This window comes from Magallana gigas, chromosome 4 (assembly GCF_963853765.1).
Source record: "Magallana gigas chromosome 4, xbMagGiga1.1, whole genome shotgun sequence".
NCBI classification, from domain to species: domain Eukaryota; kingdom Metazoa; phylum Mollusca; class Bivalvia; order Ostreida; family Ostreidae; genus Magallana; species Magallana gigas.
In genome coordinates, this window is record NC_088856.1 from 57076698 (window position 1) to 57095732 (window position 19035).

The 19035-nt window shown below is 36.1% G+C and overlaps 2 protein-coding genes across 4 annotated transcripts in view; both read left to right on the forward strand.

Annotated features, from left to right (window-relative positions):
- The window catches only part of LOC105328313 (protocadherin Fat 4), a 235002-nt gene that overhangs the window by 30160 nt on the left and 185807 nt on the right, over window positions 1–19035 (forward strand). The window lies entirely within an intron of this gene.
- Window positions 1069–9531, forward strand: LOC105347936 (transmembrane protein 168). Of its 3 annotated transcripts, none has more exons than XM_011457194.4 (4): window positions 1069–1178; window positions 5056–6410; window positions 6625–6902; window positions 8394–9531. In XM_011457194.4, the coding sequence occupies exons 2-4, from the start codon at window positions 5191–5193 to the stop codon at window positions 8939–8941; spliced, it is 2046 nt and encodes a 681-aa protein (XP_011455496.3). In that variant the 5' UTR covers window positions 1069–1178; window positions 5056–5190; the 3' UTR covers window positions 8942–9531. The 3 variants fall into 3 exon arrangements, with proteins under 3 accessions (XP_011455496.3, XP_011455526.3, XP_019930698.3); XM_011457224.4 differs by having other exon boundaries at window positions 6628–6902; XM_020075139.3 differs by having other exon boundaries at window positions 1088–1166.

Sequence of the window (19035 nt, forward strand, 5' to 3'; positions counted from 1 at the left end):
AGATTTTTTTTATATACCAGTAAACATCAAGCCCATTTTATTGTTTCATTTTTTGGGAAGAAAATTTGTTAAAAGTTTTCACTGTTTATTTTCAAATAAAATTTTAACCCCCGATTTAGTCTCACCTTATCCCCGGGGATCTCACCCTACCCACGGGGATCTCATCCTACCCCTGGGACCACCCTATCCTCGGGGATCTCATCATACCCCCGGGGATCTCACCCTACCCCCGGGGATCTCATCCTAACCCCAGGGATCATGATTTTCACAAACCTGAATGTACATGACCCTAGGAGATGATACTTTATCACAAGTTTCAGCTTTTCTGGACAACCAATTTTTAAGAAGAAGATAAAAAAGGGCAACGCATTTCTTTAGTCGACAAGTAACAGATCATACCATGATGTATGGCTGCCCTATCGTTCATTACATTTTTCATTAGATAAATATATTAAAAGTTAAAGAGGCTTGGTGGTCAATAAACTAACCATCAGGTTGGCCTTGAACTTTGACATTATAGTTTTAATCATAACCTGACATTTTATAAAGAAAAAAAATTCAAATAATTTAGCTTTAAAATTTTATCATATTCCTATCTCTTTATACATACAGAGTTCTTCTTATTTAGAAGATTAAAATAGTATAAAAAAAAAGGCCACGACCATCGAAAAAAAAAATCCTTGTTTTTGTAGTTATTGTTTGTTTAAAGTTTAGTTTCTTCATTTGGATATAATTTGTAACAGTTTTAAATTATTTTTTTTTATTAATATTGGACTAAACCCCCTGGGCTGTTCTATAATATTGGATCGGGAGGGGGGGGGGGGGGGGGGGTCAACAATCACCTGTGGTCTTGGACCAATGTGGACGTATGCAGTTTTGATTCATATCATTTGACCATTTTTATATATGGATTGTCGGCTGTTTGTCAGGAACTATACTATTATATACGTCCCTGTTTATGTATGTCTTGTGTAAAGTTGACTGTCGGTGTTCATGTATCTGACGGTCTGTGTACGAGGGGATCTGTGTACGATTTGACCTGACACCCTACAAAATAAGTTCGGGCTCGGTCTCCCATATACACTTCCTCATAGCGACGAGGTGGACGAACTCGGTCCAGACACATGTCAGTGTTTTGCGATTTGTTTGATTTCTACTAAAATGGAGTAAGATATCAGGTAACAATCACATAAATGTAAATATTGTCTAAAGCGTCCTTTGTTTTCCTAAGATCTTGATCCACGATAAAGCGTAAAAAAGCACAACACATTTTATTCACGTAAGCTACATGTACGTGCATTCACAGGAGTCGGCAATCGTATCAATAAATAATACCTAGCTGGGTTTTACTTATTTTGACGCTAGGTATTATTTATTGATAAGATTGCCGACTCCTGTGGTGCATTGTAAACCTCAATCTAGCACAGGCACCTGAATTTTTATCAATCAGTCGCTAAATAAGTCATATATCGAAAAATTCTACCCCTACTTTGACCCCCTCATCGATTCAGGCTTCAATTTGCCACATAAATCGGATATGCCTACCTGTTTGCGTGTAACATTGAGTTCAAATGTGATATTTCTCACTATACATTTCGTCCTAAAGTTTAAATCCAACGCATTGATAATGCTATCAACTAAAATTCATGCAAACTTTGAATTTCGTTCCAAGGCTCGATAGCCATCAGCTGATGTCACGAAATTTCAACTTCGCACTGATTACTCTAATACATAAACTTTTTAAAACATATGTTAACTAAAATGAGGATAACAAACAACATAGTTTTTTGGTTTCTTTAGTGTCTCTGATCATAGTTTGTCAATGAAATAAATTTATAATTATTGTTTTAAAAAGTTTATGTATAAAAGCCAGGAAGACATCAGATATTTCTGACTCGCCACACGCGTGTGTAAGTCTAAGAGGACACTGAGGATAGATTTTTGTTCTTAGCGCAGTGTTAGGATATCAATATACAAGGAGGGGACATCGAGGGTTCCTGGTAAAAGTAGCTTCATGATGGTGTAATATATTACATGAAGTGATAGTTATTGGGACAAACCACATTTTGCTTCCCAGTATGGATCTTGATGCAAGAATGTGTAACCGTGTAGTCCGAATATCTTAAGTTCTTGGGCTTTTTTAACAATTTTGATATTTTACATGCCAGGAAAACGTAGAAACGGCACCATTACGAAAACTGGAAGTTAACCCTTGTCAACTGGAAGCGGTATGTTAGGCTCGATTTTAAATAGATATGGGTGCAAAACAGTTTTATATGTAACGTTATAAGGACGTTTTCAGATGAGGGGCAAGCAAAACTGATCCCTATAAAAATAAATTATAAAAATATGTTACATATATATCTATATATCAATAGAAAGATAAAGCGTAAATCTTTTAAATATTTAAGAATAATACACATGTAACTTAATGCTAGAATTTATTTGGCACTCAAAACATGCGGAAATAGACAAAAGGATGCCTCTAAATGGTTAATGCAGTACACCCATGCATTTTAGGCTCCCTCTAAAAGCAGAATGCAACCAAATCAGCCATTTTAATTTCTGTACATTTTCAAGAACAAGTCCTTAGGCATCATTTTGTAGTACATTGTATTTTCAGTGTACATTCGCCAGCTTTTTAAAGAGCTATGTTACCCGCTAAAAAATTCATGAAATTCTGCATGTGTAAAATCCGGATGTTTTTGGAGTTACCTCCCTTTATTAAGAGTCTCACAAAATTAGTTTTCAAAATTTTTCTACATACTTTTTTCATGTATTCGAAAGATAAACAACTAAATTATGCAATTGAAAATTTTAAAAATTAATTTTCATGTATACCGCATAAAAATAGCAGGAAAATCTCTACCCATCATGCTTTTCCCCAGAGAAACACCCCCCCCCCCCACCCCTCCTGGATTTTATACTAAACTGTGATTAGCTACCTAAATATATTTAAACTCAATAGTACGGCTTCAAATATGAATTAATATTTTTTGATAATCACAATGATAAACAATAGTGTTGTTAACCTATTATTCACTAAATTTAAAAAATGCACGAAATCAAAACAAATCTCAACAGTTCGATAGAATGAGTTCAACAGCCTTTTTATGGGATGTAAGGACCCATAAAAGCGATATATATTATTGCACATTTAAGTTATTGTTTCATTAATTACTTGTAAGTGAAACATTTGATTCAACTCGTAAATATTTCAAATAGAGGCGAGAATGTCGCCTCCAGTTGGAGGCGGTGAATTTCCAGGTTTCGTAATGGCGCCGGTTCTGACGTTATCCTGGCAATGAGGCTTTTCAAAGACCGAAAAAAACTTTATTTGTCTGTGATGCAGTTTGTTGTCAAAGTTTGCAAAAGCTCAAGTTATGGGATTTAAAACTTAACATAACAGGTACTGATCTTGAATGGAATACTGTAGGATAATAGCTTAGCCTACTATCTAACATTTTATTAAAAATGGCAAAATAACATGAACTACCATATGCAGGGGTACATGTATATTTGTAGGGCTGGGACGATACTGTACTGAGCCGATTCGGTACATATCACGATACATGAGATGCAATACGATACATATCACGATACATTACAATTAAATGAAAACATGGATAAAAGTTTAAAATTTATTCAACCTGCCGATGTATTACCGCATGTCCAAAGTTATTTTGTTATATTCATAATGAGCTTTGCACAATTTACAAATTACATTAGTCTCGTGTACACTAGTTTTTCATAAACAAGTTCTCCAACAGTTTTCTACACTCCATATTTAGCTTCCTAACAGTTTTGACAACTTAACGAGGTTTTCCGCCATCTTTGTACTTTCATATTAGGCGTGCGGACTAAAAATAGCCGATATATGAAGCTCGGATATTTTTGAAAAATAAAAAAAAGTTCGGTAAGGTATCGTTGTATTAATGGTAAATGTATCGATCCAAATATCGTCAAAATAAATACCGCGATGCACCGGTGCATCGGTGGATCGTCCCATCCCTATATATTTGCCTCCACGTTTATTTTTGCTTCTTTAGCCCTCATTGTCAGCAAAAGGCAGATTTCAAACAATGTTAAAATAACTGTTGTTAATTAGAAAAAAGTATATATTTCTAACTTTGTCAAGGCGAACTCATGACAAGGCAAAACCGTTTGCAAGTATATAAGGGTGATAAAATCATAGGGAAAAAAGATTTACAGTCAAGTCGTACACAGACCAACTCGTATACAGGTCAACTCGTATACAAACATTTCCGCATAAAACACCAAAAGTCAGCTTGCATACAAGGTATTTTTGAGTCATTAATGTTAACCTATACTAATCACCGTTCTAGACGATGAAAGTCATCTTTTGTTGTAACATGTTATATAATATTTTCTTAAATACATCATCTGTTGTAAGAATATTTGACTCATGACTGGCGTGCAGCATTTGTTATATTTATTATCACATTAATATTTGACATAAATTATATAGGCATATGAAATTTTTGTATACGAGTTGACCTGTATACGAGTTGGTCTGTGTACGACTTGACCGGACTCCGGAAAAAATAACCCTGTGTACAGTATCTTATTGTAAAAATTCTGAGGAAAAGTAGGGTTTTGTCAACATTTTTCAAAGAAAATCAGAGCTATGTTGGCCAGCATTAGTATGATGCTGATTTTGATATACAATACATGTAAGACAAAAGATTTCATCTGTAGAACCTATGAATTTTTATTCTTTAACAAGACCTTGCAGCTTTCTTTATAGCTGTGTCTATTAATGAGTCATCAAAATTATATCTACATTAAATACATGTACATATTTATTAATGGGTATCCTTAATTGTTTCCTCAATAAAAGATATAAGCTTTGTATGAATGTGAATTTACAATAAATTTAGCTTTATCCCCCCCCCCCCCCCCCCAAAAAAAAAAATAAATGTTAAGTTAACAAATATTATTAATAAAAATCACAGTTTGTATATTGTATTGTCAGTTGTTCGTACTTGATTTAAGATATTAAGATAAACTATTGTCTTTTTCATTTGTTTTTAGAGATTCATCTAAAAATGGAAGAAGAAAACCCATAACCTCTGAACTTGACAAGAAAGACCTTACTAATTGAACCGTGAAATCATGACCTGATTTTGGAGATTCTTTTTTCAGTGCTCCTCACACAGAGCACACACCATGGTCACCGTCCAAGGACTCACCCCCAAGGCCAAGCACCTGGAGTACCTGTCATTCCTGTCCACCCTGATTATGGTGGTCGCCCTGGGGCTGGGGCTGTACACACAGTGGCAGGTGACTGAGAACTCGGCCATCCTCGTCATCTCATTGGTCGGTCTGCTGGTATTTGGTCTGGCCTGTGCCCTGCAGTTCTACTTCCACTACCGCTATGTGGGGCGCGCGTTGTTCCACATCTGGCTGGGATGCATTCTGGGAATTATCGTTTTCTCTGAGGAGAAGGAGATCCAGTACATGATGCCGCAGGAAGTGATGAATATTCTTTTTATAACCTCGCTGTGCGTTCACTGTTTCTGGACCGTTCTACAGCGTGCATTACGGCTGTATGAACACCGTCCATCGCTTTACTCACAGACTGAGGTTCTTGAGGGGACGGGGCTTATTATCTCCACCCTGATCACCGGGAATGACGCGGTCGCTATCTCCCTGATGGTGTGTGCCGTGTTCTGTAATCTAGTGGCCATTCGACTCAAGTCTTACCTTGGTCTGTTAAACTTCGTCGGACTCCTGTGTCTAGCTGTGTTTGTGTTTTACAAGGATTTGAGTATTTCAGTGAATCTGTTTGGATTGGCTTGCTTCATTGGGAGGCATTCCTTCGAACCTGTCATTGATTTATACTTCTCAGGGTTGTCCACATTGGAAAGATGGGAATCGTTCTTCCGAGTGTCAAAGTTTTGGAGACATGTAACAATCTTTTTTATATTCATACTCAATTTAGTAACAGGAGGAATTGTTGGTCGATTGTCGGCCAATCACAAAGAGTGGTTCATTGTTGTGCCACTGTTTGTTGTATTTGCTGTCCTCTGGCTGAGCTTTCATTTTCTGTCCTTTGTCACATGTTGGAAACTGATGAACAGAATCACCGAGTGTAACTTAACATTTGCAAGTCTTCCTGATGACAACAAAAACATGAATCAAATCATGGCCTCCAAAGGTGTTCGACATTTCAGCTTGATCTCGCAGCGATTAATCTGTATCACCGTGGTAACGACTGTAACTCTGATGGGGATAGGATGGACCACAAGGACGGCATACAGCTTGAGCCTCATTTCCATTCTGCTGCCCATTGAGTGCCTGACCCTCAGTCTTTTCTGGGAGCTGGGGGCCTCTTTAGGGGGCACTGTTACAGGGTATGCCATCATCGCCCCAAACACTGGCCAGAGGTGAGACCAGTTTATTCATTTTAATAATTTTTTTTAACAGATTTCACTTATTTTTATACTTTATCGTGTTTATAGAAGTTTGTCTTGGTGTAGGATTTTGTTTTACAATAGACTTGAACTTTTTTCTCCATAATTTAAATCAATTAAAATATATATGTATTTGCCTTTAGAACTCGCATTAAAATTATGATGACACAATTTCTTTCTTTGGAAGTAGAAGGAACACTGGTGCTACCCTTCTTTCTGGTGCCCTGGTCCAGGATATCGGTTCTAGAGCCACTGCCTCCCTGAACAAGATGAATCAGTTCTTTTCCTATCACATGATTGACAGCTACGGATGTGACTATTCGACCAGCGGGATATCTCCAGACAACATAGAAACCAAAATCAAGGCCTTCTTTGACCGCCGCACCAGTGATGGTCCAAAGTTTGATACCTATGTCTTGTATTTCTCAGGGGACACGTATGATACTGGGGACTGGGCCTTAACAGGTATTTGTGCAGAATATTGATTGTCAATATTGATCAAAATAGAACAGCAACATTCAATATTGATCAAGTTTTATTTACAGTGTAGCGGTAACTGAAATCTAATAGATTTATATTCAGCAGGGTAATTATCCCTTTATTTATTAGACTTTTTCCCCACATGTTTGTCATGTTAAGTGTGTGTTGTTTTAAGTTCTGTTCTGCAGAGTTATGACTCTTGGCTTTTAAAGAGTTTAAGATTTTTTTTTAAACACCGCTAACATTTCTACAGTGTATTGATTTGATATCAGATGTGTAGCTTTTTAAAAAAAACAAACTATTTATATTTTTTAGTCTCTCAAACGAAGTTTGGAGACTTATTGTTTTGTACGGTTCTTCTTCTTCTTCTTCTTCTTCTTCTTCTTTTTCTTCTTCTTCTTCTTCTTCTTCTTCTTCTTCTTCTTCTTCTTCTTCTTCTTCTTCTTCTGATGATGATGATGATGATGATGATGATGATGATGATGAACTTGTCCGTCGCATTTCTCAGAGATTGCTGAACAGAATTGTACCAAACTCTAGGATACGATAGGTCTGATGATTAATCTCATTTTGGGTTGGACAACCACTTTTCTGGGGGTCAAAAGGTCGTGGTGTCTAACATTGTACCTTATGGGAAAAACTGTAGACTCTATATAAATGGTTATAACTTGAAAATGGACAAAGATAATGATATAGGGTTTTCAGAATCATATATTGACTTACAGGCAATATATAGGGTTTATTAGATCTGACCCCTGGGGTCATCCCCACCCCCAGGAATTGGAAATGACCATATATCTCAGAAAATGTTAGAATCTTAAACCCTAAACCATATATATTCTTGTTCCATGTGTTAGGGGCATCAAATGGTATGTAGGTCATGGGCCCCGGGGGTGGTCCTGACCCCCTTCAAACAGGCAGTGCCCGAATATCCTGTAAACGGTTAAGATCCCCACCCCTAAACTATATATATTCTTGTTCCTTGGGTCATGTTGGTTCACCTGATGTATAGTAAAGGACCACTGGGGAACATCATGAAACTTCAGAAATAAAAATAATCAAGTTCTAAATCTTTTTGTCCGAAAGTTTGACCAATGTGAATTATCCCTACTCCCTATGATGGCCTCGTTCGTTTGGGAGACTTTATAATTGTCCCGATTATAATTACATCTTGTTTACTTTTATTCTGACGTGGCAGAATAAAGAGAAAACAATTTTTTGTGACTACATCAGGGAATTGTCAAATGGTTTTACTCCTTACCACTTGACAAAATTCTCCCATGAATTATTGTTATAGTATTTAGTAAAGTATTTGTCTAATGAATAATAATATATATTATGATCATAGTTTAAAATTATAGTGCATGTTGATCACTTTTACATCCAAATATGTAAAGGCATGTAAAGGCCAGCTACAATACACTGTTTATTCAGAGCATTCTCATGTAATTCTATATTACCTTCTTCAAATTTCAGATGGACAGTCCCTAAGCTTTCAAACTCTGCTTGACTGGTGGTCTAGCAGGAACATGGATACTGGTTCCCGCCTCATACTGGTCCTGGATACGAACCAGTCTTACCTGTGGGTGTCCCCTATCAGGAGAGTGTACGACGAATACGTCGCCATACAGACATGTAAATACGTCAAGGCGACGGACCCAGAATCCTCCGATGTCGCACGAGTCGGAAGTTTCACCAAGGATTTTGTTGACTACAATCAGGGGGAGGAATTAGAGCAGAACTGGAACGACAAGAAGCGAAGTGTGACCGCGCTGTATCAGGTGTCACGGTGCTGGACGGACTTCACATTCCACCTCCCCACCCCCGAGGAAATTACTGACCACTGGGACAGTAGCTTCCCCCGGCTACTCAAGCCGTTGCTGAAGGCGGTGAACTTTGGAGGGGTAGGGAATCCTTGTTGTTGTGTGGGGTGTGTCATGCGATGTCTGAAGAGGAAGAAGATGAAGTGGCTGCCCCCTAAGGAACTCAACACAGGGCACAGATTTAAGTTAGTGCGCTCGTAGCTGTAATAATGTAGCTGTAAGGTAGCCCTTTACCTTTGAGAGGGGTAGTGGACAACATCAGATAAGAAATTTTAAAAAAGAGGGCTACATTTTTGCAGCTGGTCCTTTCCCAGAGAAAAAGAATGTACATAATTGCTGTCTCTGAAAGAACTCAACACTGGGCAAAGCTCGAAGTTAGTGTGTTCCTGGGTGAAGAAAGTGTAATTGCTGTCTTTTTAAGGACTGAACACTTGGCTCAGCTTCAACTCAATTTAGTACATTCCTAGAGTAAGTGAATGAAATGGCTGTTCCTTAACAGAACTCAACATGAGCCACAAGTTCAAATTAGTGCAGACTTGGAGGTTTTATTTCAGTGAGGGAGATATTATTTATTGGTCGGGTGGACCCTAAACCAGCACAATCTTCTCGGTCAGGCATATTCTTGTTTGACTGTTATAGTTGCAATCATTTGGTGAAATATGAACTTTGATGTGTTTTATATTATTTTTAATTATATCTTTAAATGATTTTATTATTTATTTTCCTCTTATGTTCTGTATTTAAGGACGGCATTGTGAGATTTTAATTCTGCAATAAACAGGGGTACTACTTGTGTGCTTATGTAAAAGACTTTAATTGGTATGATCAAATATCTGCCCCCGATTTCAATCAATTTTTAAATAGTGTCGTATAAAAATCATATCTTCATAAATCACTGTACAGAGGATCACTTTAATCTTGATTTTAGTCAGCACTGTTCATTTGCTGTTTATCTATGACGTCACTTACATGACCAAATTCCCGCAATTTTGCAAAAAAATGATAATATAATCATTTTTTCTTTACATTTTGCATTCGGAAGTATAGAGCGCAGGTCTGCTCAAGTACGATTTTAACATATGTTTTTCTATATATAGTTTTACAAATTATACTAAAATATGGTAATTGAGCAAGCCTGCGCTCGATGTTTCTCAGTTGAAAAACCATTGGAAAACACCCATATTTTGCTACAAAACATCAATTTATCAAAATAAGACAGTAATCTTGACGTCATTTCTACATTATAACATCACTGTGGTGATAACCTTTTACAAATTTCTTTTCAATACTAAGTTCATAAGTCTAACGGTGCGACGATAGACTTAAGAACTTAAACGTGATTGTGCGTTTGCGCGATGGCTTGGTGACCCCCGCCCCCTCCCTAATTTTAGTCTTTGTTCAGCAAGTTGTCCTATCATATTCGGACACTGAAAAGAATGCATTTACGTTCAGTACACAACAGTCAGTGAAACTACCGTCGGGAATACCGACAGGTCGACCCTAATGTTAGCCAATTCAGTGGAATTCAAAATGAGGGAGTGGCCCTGGGTTCGAGTTCTATTGATTTATCGGAATCATGTTGATTTGTTCAGAACGGAAATGAAACGTACGATCTAAGACGAATGACTACCAATGAACTTTTAAGTAAATTGAAGGACACAGGGTGAATATGTAATAAATATATTTATTTGTTTATTTGTTATATTCATCAGTAATTTGGTACCCGCACCTGCGCCATCTCTTAATTATCCAGTTAAAATAAAGACGAAACAGTTCACATTGTATAGTTCAGACATTCAAATAAGTAAATCGTCAATTCAATTCGCAATAAATATGTTCACAAAATATTATAAATGTTTAACAATAAACAAAGAATAAAAAAAAACATAGATAAAAACGACAATAAAGAAAAAAAAGGAACGAAAGGTAAATAAAAAAATCATATTGATTGTTCAATAACTGTCCAACATTGAAATGCGATCACAGTCTGTGCACGTGACATATCTTGGCCAATGAGATCCATCCTACAAGTTCAGGGGGTCAACGTTGTACACGACACGGCACCCGACCTCCAGGATCCCGAGATAGTCGACAACACGTGAGATCGCCTGCACGTATTTCGGGTGCTTACAGATGTCCTGTTCCTCGATGAATGTCAGAATAGCTTCCCTTTGTCTGCAAAATAAAAAAAACAATTATTTCATTAAGACATGAATATTTATACAGTTTTAATGCATCTAGTCCCAAGTAAGCAGGAGCGGATTCAATGGTAATATCTTGCATTAACTTCCGGTCTAGCGACATCCATAATTTATATTTTCATACAGGTGGCGCTTGACCGGAACCCAATGCAAGAGTGGACGATGTCAGCTATTATCATTATGCTGGTCGCGCTTACAATATTACCAGTAAAGATTAGTGATGAAAAAAGGTGCCCGACGAAGCCTGGGGATGTATCAGTATAATCCCAATCAATGACCCATTGCTCCGTGTCAACGAAAGATATTAATATAAGTTGTAGAACTTGGTTATCAATCGTTGTAAAATAAATAAAGTTCAATCAATATAACACGCCTGTGTTAAAATGTATGTTTTAAAAGATGTATAATAGTTTTTATCAATTAAGTAAAAAAAATATTTAGCTATTTAAATGTGATGATTTGCGATGGTATATGATGTTTATCTAATGAGTCGTGTTTTCTGTCCCGAGTTTTAGCGATACACGTCCGTTATCTTTAAAAAGCGTTATTTCGGAGATAACATCTTTTCAAAATTTTCCGGGAGATTAATAAGTTTTCGCTTCATACTTTTTTAATTAAAAAGCGTTCTTTCAGAGAGAACTTTCTTTCAAATTCGAAAGATTAATAGGTTTTCGCGTCATGAGTTATATCTCGACAATGATTGAAAGAGGGGCATTTATTAATGAAGAAAGGGGTTTAACATGACGATCAACTATTCAAGCATATCGGTAATATTTTTCTACACATCGTTTGCAATTTGTGTGAAACAATAGGAGTCCATTCGGTAATAGGAATACTTGTATTATTGAGGATAACCTTTAAGGTTTCTTCACATTAAACAGATTAACAGACACACCCGAGGAACGGTATCGTTATGAAGTAATTTAATTAATTATACTCACGCGCACAGCTCAGGGAGCGGAATGTTGTATATTGTGTCTTCAAGATAAGTCCTGACGAAGTCAATGCAGGCATCTACACATAGAAAAAAGACAGAATTAGGAATTTAAGATAACCTAATATTACATTAAAACAATATGAGCTGGGGTTTTCCTGTCAGAAAATGTACACTTTCAATGACCAAAAAACTGTATTTATATATAAAGGTCTTGTCATCCTGCGGCGAAATTGTTTTTGTCCATAAGTGCAAAATCTTTTTTTTAAATAAAATTGGGCGCATTATTTTACCCCAAGTATATAAAATTGCAGAAAAATAGAATTTTTTTAAGGCCCAGCTCAAATTGCTTGACATACAACAGCACGTGTCGTAAAACATAAGCGCTTTGAACTGTTCATACTCTATATCATACTAGATTGTAGCTGTTGCTAAATAGATATTCATAAAAAAAAAAATTGGTGGGGCGGGAGGGGGGGTCATAAAGTTGACCAAAAAGAAACTGACTGGGGGGTGGATTACACAGCACCACTAAACGTTTCACAGCCGCTACTGTCAAAGAAGAATTAATTCCGTCTAAACAGCCATTTAGAAGCCAACTTCGATTAAGATACAAAGTGAGTATTATTTTTTATTCATCCGATCCGACCTTGTGTCATGCTGTAAATTTTGAATTTACCGGGTGGCAGTAAATACAAAATTTACAACACGACAACAAATTTTGTATTTACTGCCACCCGGTAAATAAAATTTTGGCATTTTTCTATATTATTTTATGGAGCTCTCCTTTTAAAGGAAATCAATACAGTCTAAAAATGGCCAAGACCATCGATTCCTCTTAAACGTACTTGTATGCTGGACGTTATATTTGAAGTACTTTAATGATTTGTCATTACCACTTCTATCATTTTGATTATCTTAATCATTTAAAAAAAAATCTTTTTTTATTGTGTACATTTACAATAAATGGATATTCTCCCCTTGCCACCCCCTCCCCCCCCCCCCCCCCCCCTTCTCAACTTTCAAATGTTGATTGGATACGATGAAAACCATCTCGATGCTTTGTATACTCTCTGGATATCTATCACAAAATAATCATTACCACAAACTCATACTATTTATACTTAGTAGTTGGAACAGTTAATGCAAAATCCCACCAATAGTCACACTATTTCATTGGGTTTTTTTCTTCCAATAAACCATTACTTCGTTAAAATAGTCTTACATATTTCACAGTCAAATATGTCTTTTACATAATATTCCGTATGAAATTCATAGTGAAATAGTTTCTTGTTATATCTTAAATGTATACAATGTCATATAGTTTATAACTTACTTTTTAATGATTAAAGTTTCGAAAAAAAGTTATAACTACATTACTTTACTTAGGTTAATTAATAATTCTCACTGCAAATTAAATATTTCAACTCAATTTTTATGGACGTTGGTCACCCATTTATGTATCAGACCTACCGTGAATATTTAGACAATATTTTAAAACTATTTACTTGTATTAAGACAAGAAACATTTCATAAATTTTAGCTTTAGAATGTGTATGTTTTCCATCATCATTATAGAGAGTTCTTTCCTAAAAGAGATTTATTTAGCCTTAAAATGACCACGATCATGACCATCAAACTCTCTTTAATTTCTTTTTTTTGGGAGGGCAGAAGCGCCTATATATAAGACTACAATATTCTCGATCGGACTCTCAACAACAGCAAACAATTCACCACGGGCTTACCTGCTTGTACGTGGGCCAGTAACAGAATCAGAACCAACAGCACCCCCAGCAGAAGGAATTTCATTTCTATGTTGTCTTGTTCGGCACTCACTTCTGAAATGATTTCTGATAAAATAAGTGAGTAAATTTATATAACAATATATGGCAACCATTCTCAAGTGAATAACGGGCTTATTCAGAGATTGACAAGCATAATGGGAGATTAGCCCTCCCTTAGTTTAGATACCCACACAAAATGGCGGCAATTTCGAGAACATTATATCTGTAGATAAAACGACTAATTTGATAATCTGGAACGATAAGACATCTCAAGGACGCCGATTTTAGAAAGCGGGCTTCTCCTCGCGAGAAAGAGCGGACTTGTGACGTTTCGATAAACACGTCAATCAACATTACTCCCAGAAAAACAGGTAATTAACGTCACCGCGGCGACCCTTCCCCATGAATGTATCACGTGACCGAATCCGAAACGTGCGAAACACCAAACACTTTTATTGCCGCAGTTCTTTGATAATCATGCATTAGTCAGTTGGTCAATAGAATAATTGGTATCATCAACTTGTTTATCATGTGTTGGATTTCTATGACCCTGATGGACCTCGACCCTACAGTAATCACTGCCTCTACCCCCTCCCTCACCCCATATTTTATAAATGCGCAAAGTAAAAGAAATGAAAGGTAATATTGAGAGTATCCAGAGGACAGGGGAAGGTAGACTACAGTCTTAAAGTGTATCTATCATAATGATTTATTCCTTCATTTTTCACTCCTAAACCTTCGTTTTTCATACTTCATCTTGACCTCTCGTCGTCGCTTTTGTACGGTATACATACCCCTACCCTGAAACACACACGCGGCTCGGGAGTCATTGACCTTCAAAACAATAGACAAAAACACCAGGGACAAGTCTCTTTGCTGGCACGGACTTTGAATTTGAACAAATTCAGCAGGTATAGAAAGGGCGCCATGCTTGGAACACGTGCGTGATCACGTACAGAATCACGCTACAGTCTCGAGTGAGAGGAAATCTCGCGTAATCTGTTCACGACAATGCCACAACGTTCATAATCAGGAGTATTCATTTTATCTTATCTTAGAAATGCAAAACAGACTCTAGTTTGCAGATTTACTACTCCCTTATTATTATTATAGTATTGAAAAGATTGTAGTAAACCCATCCCTTGTTACGTTTATATTTTTTCTAAAAAAATAACATTGACTTCATGATTAGAGATTGCGCTATTTTTGTGTTTCGATGGCACTTAAATTGTTTCTCAATTGATATGAAAAACAATTTGCATGCAGCATGCAGGCTTGATTGAGTGTTGGTACCCCGATCCCGATCCTTATCTTGTGAGAGCTCTTCACAGCTCTTAGGGTCGTTATAAATTGTGCATCACCAACAAAAAGGTTCGCTCACTTATGATTCCAATAATTCTTATCATGTTTTTTTTAAAAATAAGAATTCTGTTTATCGCAAAATTGATTGACGCGAACAGATTTGTAATTCTTTACATTGCAAGGAAATGCATTTCTATTATAATAATTATTGATTCCTGTTCATTTTAGTAGGCACACATTGGGAAATCGGTAAACGATCCGGATTGTACCTCCCTTACCTATATCCTCTCACCTACATTTTAAATACCGGTATAATGGCGGCTAGCATACGTAGTTCATTATCAAATGAACCCGCTGCAGGTGTGATTTGCTTTGACCTTTTTTGGGGGGGGGGGGGTAAACTCCAGATGGGTTGTTCTATATTCTTGTTTTATAAAACGACACTCTGTTGAGTCTATTCTAAAGACACTACAAAATTAAGAAAAAATACAGGGAATTTGTATTGTACACGACTTGACAGTACCCGGATGATTATGTTTAAATTTTGTGCGAGGTGTCTGATTTTTAATCAGAATATTGACAGAAAGTGGCGGAAACGGGAAAGTTAAGAGACATAAAAAATCTTTTACGTTTTAGATATATTCTATTTATTGCCCTATATGATGAAACCTTGATCATTTAGCGTTATTTTGGTTACCCTTGATCTGAGATTGTATTTGTCCTATTCCTATAAATGCTACGATTCTCCTCCATGAAATAGCCTTCAATAATCGGCGTGATAGAAATAAAGAACATCATGTGGATGCAATGATTTTATCCCGTTGTTTATCGACATTTGTCATTGGGCGTGACTGTACAACCACATCACAGATGTCGCACGATTAACTGCTTTGCGTCCAAAAGAAGAAAAAAAAATTCAATTATGGAAGCTGTTCCTGCAATAGCTGAACATAAATTCAACAGGGAATATAATTCAAGCCAATGATTATTATAGATAAAATCGGTCCATTTTCATTTTAAAAGTCGGAGTTCAAGGCTGTTGTTTCAACTTGCCATTTCAACACGATGTCAAAATGAAATACTGCGCCGGTATCTGGATATTTTTTGTCGTATCATTTGTATAATTCTTGCCTCATTTCCTCTTCATCGATAAAAATCAAAGAACAACATAAATTACTCAGTTTTACAGAAAGTGGCAAATATCAGCATCGGTACCAAAATACTCCAATCTGATATCCGGACATGTACGGAACTGATTGGGTTCGGAGTTTATTGACCTCTCTCCTCCCACAGCTTTGTGGGTCCACCGACGCAGAGGTCATGCATATATATAACAACGGATGACTGATCGATTGACGGGATCCCGAGTAACCATGTACTGAGTGGAGCGATAATCGGCCTTTACGACGCAGTAGTTTCCACGGATTTTGCTGAGTAAGGGAATGGTAATATTAATGACATTAGGATCATATCGGTTCAGATTTTAGTCTTCCCCTGAGATATGCGGGTGGTGTGCATAGGGCCATGTGTGATAGCTATTGACTTTTCTCTGAATTTGATATTATTTGTTGGAAAAGTTTATTCATGTTTACGAGGGCTGTTCGGAAATTATTGAGACATTTACTCTTACTCCCTTGAGAAAAAAGATAAACCATTGAAATTTTTGCAAAAAGAAAACCCAAATACCATTTATTAATGTGAAAATTTTACAGGCAAAGGCATCTTTAAACCATTTCGTGCAAGCTGACAAACTTGTTGGTCTAAAAAAAACTAAGGAAATAGTTGTATAAGTTATTTTAATCTCCGAGTAAATGCTAGCGCCGGGTACCCCGTCCACCAACTTTTTTATGCACGGTCTTAAAGAAAGTATTAATATGTGTTGTTATTACTTCGTTCCTTTATTCTTTTGGGTTTTTTCAATGTTCCATGTCAATTTTCATTAAAAAATCCGTCTAAGAGAGAGAGAGAGAGAGAGAGAGAGAGAGAGAGAGAGAGAGAGAGAGAGAGAGAGAATAAGAGAGAGAGAATGAGAGAGAGAGAGAGAATAAGAAAGAAAAAGAGAATAAGAGAGAGAGAGAATAAGAGAGAGAGATAGAGAGAGAGAGAGAGAGAGAGAGAGAGAGAGAGAGAGAGAGAGAGAGAGAGAGAGAGAGCGAGCCTTTTTGCGCTCTTATTTTATATGATTCTAAGTGGAAGTGGATTTTGACAATAATGTAATTTTGAAATAGCACCATTAATGAATGACTTAATAGGTAGATCGTTAATGATAAACATATATCATAAATAGTCAGGATTTGACCACTGATGCAACTTTTTATCATTTGAGGTTACTAGTAGACACTGCTGTGAAAAAAACCCAAAAAAACTAAAAAAAAAAAACAACAAAAAACCCCAAAAATCAAACAAGCAAACAAAAAACCCAACCCAAAAAACAAACAAACAGAATAACAGGAACAGAAAACTACTGTGTTTTAATGTAAAAAAATAAATAAAAGACGAACAAAATACCGTATGAGCCCTGTTTTGAACTTTTATCTCGGTAATCTGTAAAGCTTCCAATAAAAATATCTTTGACCTAGATATTTACTTACATCTTCACAATGTCAAGGTGACTTAATGTTACGTGCCCCTATCTAGAACGTTATACATGTATAAGTCTTGATATTGAGGAGATTATTTACATCTGCTTTCCTCCATCATCACCTAGCTCACTTTCTTTGAATATCAATCCTTTGAACTAAGGGGTCTGGATGGTCGTGGCCATTTGTGGGCTATATTTACCTACTTTAGACGGAGAGCTCTGTCAGTGTAATCAAAAAGAAAAATGTTCAATCTTCAAAGACTGAACATTTTGGGTTCTTTTCATTACAAAGATATAGTTTATTGCCCATAAATCATATTTAAAAGTTCAAGGCGGATCTGGTTGTTAACTTGTTGATCCCCAAACATCCTTATAATCGCTTTCTTAGGGTACATGTACATGTAGCGAATTTTCAAGCTACTGACTATTTTTAATTTGCAACCTGAAGCTCATCAACTTTTGAAAAACAAATGTGTTTGTCAGAATATCACGGTATGTTAAGATTAAGATTAAAATAATTCATTTTCTAATTTGGGGCCCAGAAGGTATTAAAATGTATATTTATTACGGTGTTGAAAGAAGGTCCTAAATGAGAGAAGATTACACCCACAAACTATGCATAGAACCAAAATTAGATCTATAGCCGGTCTATTAAAGAAATTAACAGGCTGTGGAAATTTAGAAAAAAATACAGTTATTGTAAAAGCCTGCCGATCGCACTTTTAGAATTTCAAAAACGAACTCAATCTAAACTAATGACGTGTGTTTATTTTCTTAGACAAATAAACGAGAAGAAAGTTCTGGAGTTCACAGTAACAGTGTTTTGATGCGATCATCGTCTTCGGCAAAAACAAGAAAATCTCACTGCAATCCAAGTGCACTAACTGAATAAAAAAAAAACCAAGCGGGTCAACAATAACTACGCTTTTAATTAACTTTTACTAATTCTAGAAAAATCTTAATTTCACTTTCTGTTTGACACAAGAAATATTGCTTTGATTTCATCTCTGACAAAGGTTTGGCTGAATGATTCTGACATCGTTTATTTACACACTTAACAGCCCTGAATTGAAAAAAAAAAAAAAAAAAAAATATATATATATATATATATATATATATATATATATATATATATATATATATATATATATATATATATATATATATATATATATATGGTTGTGGGCTATATTGCTTTATCTAATCGCCGGTCTGAATATATAAGAAAGACCCAGTTATTTGCAAATAAATGAAGTATATAATTTTATAACTGCACAAAATGATTTCTAATCACCTTAACATTGAAGCCACCAGTGCGCTAGTTACAGGCACGGAGCATCAGGTTTTTTTTTCGCGGCAGATATTTTTCTAAAAATTACATATATAAAATTGAATTATAACCGTGGAGTCCCCCCTCCCCCTCTCCTCCACCACTTTTATGGGAGCATATAAAAAATGGATGAGATAATAAGCAAATCAACAGTGAAATTAAA

Bases quoted from the DNA above. Each gene is read 5' to 3' on its own strand.
- LOC105347936 (XM_011457194.4), top strand. From the start codon at position 5,191: ATGGTCACCGTCCAAGGACTCACCCCCAAGGCCAAGCACCTGGAGTAC. The intron at 6,411-6,624 runs GTGAGACCAGTT...TTTCTTTGGAAG, and splicing joins GCCCCAAACACTGGCCAGAG to TAGAAGGAACACTGGTGCTA. The intron at 6,903-8,393 runs GTATTTGTGCAG...TTCAAATTTCAG, and splicing joins TGGGGACTGGGCCTTAACAG to ATGGACAGTCCCTAAGCTTT.